Consider the following 4,948-nt stretch of genomic DNA (forward strand, 5'->3'; position numbering starts at 1 on the left):
GGACGGCGCGACCCCCCCCGGGGAGCGGCCGGTCCCGCGTCCTGCGGGGGCAAGGGGAGACCCCCGGCACCGGGCGGACCGGAGGGGCAGGGGGGTGACCCCCGGAGACGGCGAGGGACCCCGCGGGAGCGATGGGAACCCCACGGGGGTGACGTGGTCCCCCGCGTCCGGCGGGGCGGGGTCGGCACATCCCCCCAAGTCCCTCCCACCGCCCCACATCCCCTCCCGCCGCCCCACATCCCCTCCCACCGCCCGCCCCGCCGGGGCGGCCCCCGCCGCTAAAACTCACCGGTCGCACCCGGGACGGGACCGGAGCCGCCGCCGCTCGCACCGGACCGGAGCCCGCCGGTGAGTGCCCCGAGGGGGGTCTGCAGCCCTGTCCCACCCCCTGCCCCCCCTCGGGAGAGCCCCGGGGGGCGGGTTGTGCCCCCCTCGCCTCGTGTCGCCCGCGGGACTTTGCGTGGGCACGGCCGGGCCCCTGGACCCGCTGGTGGCCCCGTCCCGCCGGTGCTGGCCCGGAGGCAGCCCCTCGCCCGTCCCCTCGCCGCCGGTTGAGCCGGTATCTCCAGCCCCTGGGAGCCGGGCTCGCTGCCCGGAGCGTGGTCGCCCAGGTTCGGGGTGGTCCAGGGCCCCTGGTCCCCCCTGGAGTAACCAACCTCCCCTGAAGGCAGAGGAAGGAGCCGGGTCAGGATCAAGACCCTTGCCTGCTTAGGACCAGCTCTTACTGGGAGGGGCTATGGGGCTGGAGGGGCTGTGGGGCTGGAGGGGCTGGGGAGGGATGGCCCAGCTGCCCAAGGAGCTGGGTGTGCTCCGAGCTCTGCTGGGCAGGGGGTGAAGGGCGATGCCAGTCCCAAACTCTCTGGATGGAGCAAGGGCTGCTGCAGAAAGGTGGTCCCCAGCCGGGCTCTGCCCCGTCCCCAGCCGGGCTCTGCTCCCCGGAGGCTCTTGCTGGGGCTCTCTGCCTGCTGCGTGCCCCCAACCCGTCCCCCCGCTGACTTCTTGCCCCCCAGCCATGGCTGAGGAGCTCAGTGACCTGCTGCGGGAGTTCGATGAGGTGATGGAGGACTTCGACAGAGGCCCCGCGTCTCAATACGAGCAGCACCTGGAGGAGCTGAAGAGGAAAGCGGGACACAGCGTGTACGACAGCGGCATCGATGAGCTGGAGAGTGAGTCCGGGGCTGGGGAGGATGGTGTCCGTCGGGATGGAGTTGCTCTGGGAGCTCTGGGGTTCCTCTGTGGCAAACCACGGAGCTTCCTGCTGGTCCCACCACTGAGTGTCTGCCTGACTCATCTCTCACGGGCTGGATGTGGAGCGTGGGGTGGTGACCGCTGGGTCCCAGCCCAGGGCCTGCCAACGTCTGCTGGGTTGATGCTGCAGGACCACACGAGGCTTGAGATAACTGGGACTTGAGAGGGAAACCAGTTTGCTGTAATGACCCTGAGGAGCCCCTGTGGCCGTACCCAGGCAGCCTCTGGTGTTCTTTGGCTTCACAGAGAAGCTCAGTTCCCTTTTTCCAAGCATTCCTTGGAAAAAGGGCTGGCCAAGAGTGAGGTGGACAAGGGACCCTATGCCACACATGAAAATGGGCAACAAAGCTCTCCAGAGAGGGTCACAGAGCTGGTGAGGGGTCTGGAGCACAAGTTTTGTGAGAAGTGGCTGAGGGAGCTGGGGGGATTCAGCCTGGAGAAAAGGGGGCTGAGGGGAGACCTTCTCACTCTCTCCAACTCCCTGAAAGGAGGGTGTAGCCAGGGGGGGTAGGTCTCTTCTCCCAAGGAACAGGCCATGGGACAAGAGGAAATGGCCTCAAGTTGCCAGGGGAGGTTTAGGATGGAAATTATTAAAAATTTCTTCCCTGAAAGGGCTATCAAGCCTTGGCAGAGGCTGCCCAGTGGTGGAGTCACCATTCCTGGGAAGACATGGTGCTGAGGGCCATGGGTCAGTGGTGTTGGGTTAACGCTTGGACTTGATGATCTGAAAGGTCTCTTCCAACCAAAACAGTTCTATGAGACCGGTCCCTGGTCCTGCAGCTCGTTTGTAAGGTGCCTGTGGCCGTGGACCGTGACTGATGCTTTGCATCTGCAGGTACCAGCACATCCCCAGGAAGCAGCCTCAACTCCAGCGAGGAGGACCTCAACACCCCTGCTGATGGCTACCCCTCCAAAGGTGAGGATGAAAGAGCTGCCCCAAGGGCTGATGCCAGGGCAGAAGGTCCAGCAGTGGGGGGTGGTGGGCAATGGGGCCCTGCAGGGTTTGGAGGTGGGAATGAGCCTTGAGGTCCTGGAATAGGTCTGAAGTTGGGTTGGCACATTCCCAGTCAAGGCTACACTGGGCCAGGGGTCTCTTTGGGGGGGTCACAGAGAGGGGCTGGCCAGGTTATGGGGTGCAGATCGGTGTGATACCTGTGGGCACCACCCCTCTCCCCCCGGCCCCAGAGTCTAGGTCCCAGATCAGGGAAAAAGGGGTGGAAATGCTGTGTGTCTGCAGGTCAGAGGCAGTCCTGGGGTTTTCCTTCCTCAAGCAGTGTCCTCGGTGAAACCCCTTTGTTCCCCAGCCCCGTGCCCCCCAGCACAGACGGGGGGAGCGCCCGTGGGGACGGGTGATGCTGGAGCGAGCGTGGGGCTCCAGAACCAGGGCAAGGTCTGGTGCTGCCCTTCTGAAGCCTTTGGCAGCTGGGGCCGGGCATGGGCTGTAGTCCTGTGGAGATGCATTGACCCCCAGGGACACTGGGGTTTATTCCTGAGCCCCCATTGCCCCCCATAACCCCCTCTCACCCTTCTGCGTGGGGCTGGTGCAGAAGCAGCAAGGCAGCCCGAGCAATTGGGGCTGGAAGCAAGGGGCAGGGAGTTTTCTTCTCCCAAATTAGATCTCGGGGAGGGGGAGAATGGGGGAGTCCTGACGGAGTGTTTCTCTCCACTAGCTAAGCTGGGAGACATGCAGGAGCTGGAGGAGTTCATTGCGGATCTGGATAAAGCATTGGAGGGTACGTGACTGGACATCAGGACATCTGTTCCTCCCAGAAAGAGTGGTCAGACCCTGGAAGAGGCTGCCCAGGGAGGGGCTTGAGTCACCATCCCTGAGTGTGCTTAAGAGTCATCTAGATGTGGTGGTGGGGGATATGGTGTAGGGGAGAACTTTGTAGAGTGGGGTTGATGGTTGGACTTGATGATCCCAAGGGTCTTTTCCAACCTGAATAATTCGTTGGAGGGTACGTAGACTGGACATCAGGAAACAGTTCCTCACAGAAAGAGTGGTCAGACCCTGGAAGAGGCTGCCCAGGGAGGGGCTTGAGTCACCATCCCTGAGTGTGCTTAAGAGTCATTTAGATGTGGCGTTGGGGGATATGGTGTAGGGGAGAACTTTGTGGAGTGGGGTTGATGGTTGGACTTGATGATCCCAAAGGTCTTTTCCAACCTGAATAATTTGATGATTCCATACGTGGCTCTGCTCCCTGTGCTTCCCGAGCCCCCAGGATGATTCCATACATAGCTCTGCTCCCTGTGCTTCCCGAGCCCCCAGCTGCAGCCAGCACAGCTGAGGGCTTCTCCCTGCCCCTGCATCAGCAGAGGCTGGAATCCTTCTCTCTTTTCTTGTGTGAGGGGGCTTGTCTGGCTGTCTCACACACACCCCCACATCCCCCTTCAAGCTCTTCCAGCTGGGACAGAAATCCCACTGTTGGGTGTCCTCCCTCTCTGCTGCCTCAGTTTCCCCAGCTGGTGAGGTGCAGGTGGCAGTCAGTGCTGTCCTGGTGGAGGGACCGGGGACGTGGAGGCCAGATGGCTCCTGGCCATGGTGGCCTCTGCAGAAACAGGGAGCCAAAGGGCACAACCTGCAGAGCTATGGACATTTTTGGGGAGCTGCTTGTGGCTCTGCCCACAGCTGTCCTCCTCCTCCTGCTGCTCAAAGGCTTTTCATTGCTGGGCCGGGGAAGGTGAGCAGGAGGAAAAGACTATTTTCCCTTGTGGGTATATCCCCCTGGAAAAAATCGGTGCTGTGGAAATATCCCGTCTGGAGGGAGGGCAGAGGGGTTCAGACTCACTAAGTGCCACCCAACCTGTGCCCGTGGAAGTGCTCCTGAGTGAAGTGGCACTGGGTGAAGCCATGGGCAGGTCTCAGAGTGGGAACTGCTTCAGAGCATCCGGGGGTCGGGGGGGATCCGAGAGAGGGGAATTGGGGACCAGGGATGGGTCGTGCAGATGTTCTCCTCCCGGTGAAGGGCTTGGCCTCAGGAACCCAGGGAAAGGTGCCCTGCTGGGGGTCTCTGGCAGCTCTGCAGTCCCTGGAGCCTGCCTGGTCCCCAGTAGCTTCCTCACTGGGGAAACTGAGGCCACACTTCCTCTCCAACAGGCTCCCTGGGCGACAGGCTGGAGGCAGAGAGAACTTGATTTTTTTTTTAAAGAAAAAAAATTCCCCCCGGGCAGCGGAATGAGTCAGGGTTCTCAGTATCTGTTCCCTTCCCTTGGGTGTCAAAATGAGGTGGCGTCTGCTGGCCCTGAGCCACCCGGGGTGGTCGTGGAGGAGGATGGGGACCAGAGCCTCCCCCCACAGCAGACTTCTGCTCCAGCCCTGCTGCTGGTGGTGCCTGGGGGGGCAATGTACCGTGCAGTCTCCCCCCAACAGTCCTCTCACCAATCCCTTCCTCCCCTCTTTTTGTCCCGCAGAGATGTGAGAAGTGGTTCTGGAGAGGAGGACCTGCAGCAGACGAGCCCCGTGCCTCCCCCGCGCTCCCTCTGCTTCTGTGCCCCTGCTACCCGCTGCCAGCGGGGGGGACATCTCTCCCGTGCCCCCCTGCTCCGTGCCCGTGACCAGTGGGGACCCATCCAGCCGTGGGATGGGAACTGTGATGTGGCCGGACCTTGCTCCCTCCCGCGTGCTGGTGCCAGCACGGAGACAGGACCAGGTCTCACTGGTGGCACCAGGCTTTGTCCTGCAGGGTGGGGGCTGGCAGTA

The 4,948-nt window shown here is 62.3% G+C and overlaps 1 protein-coding gene across 1 annotated transcript in view; it reads left to right on the forward strand.

Moving 5' to 3' along the window:
• The first annotated feature begins 246 nt into the window (after positions 1–246).
• LOC106896190 (regulator of cell cycle RGCC-like) overlaps positions 247–4,948 on the forward strand; it is a 10,004-nt gene continuing 5,302 nt past the window's right edge. Inside the window, exons 1-4 of the mRNA XM_014955971.1 lie at positions 247–348; positions 1,011–1,166; positions 2,084–2,164; positions 2,919–2,981. Coding sequence (XP_014811457.1) covers positions 1,013–1,166; positions 2,084–2,164; positions 2,919–2,981 — 298 coding nt within the window. The 5' untranslated portion in view covers positions 247–348; positions 1,011–1,012. The remainder of the gene's footprint in view (positions 349–1,010; positions 1,167–2,083; positions 2,165–2,918; positions 2,982–4,948) is intronic.

Source organism: Calidris pugnax, unplaced genomic scaffold (genome assembly GCF_001431845.1).
Source record: "Calidris pugnax isolate Ruff unplaced genomic scaffold, ASM143184v1 scaffold281, whole genome shotgun sequence".
In the NCBI taxonomy this organism is placed as follows: domain Eukaryota; kingdom Metazoa; phylum Chordata; class Aves; order Charadriiformes; family Scolopacidae; genus Calidris; species Calidris pugnax.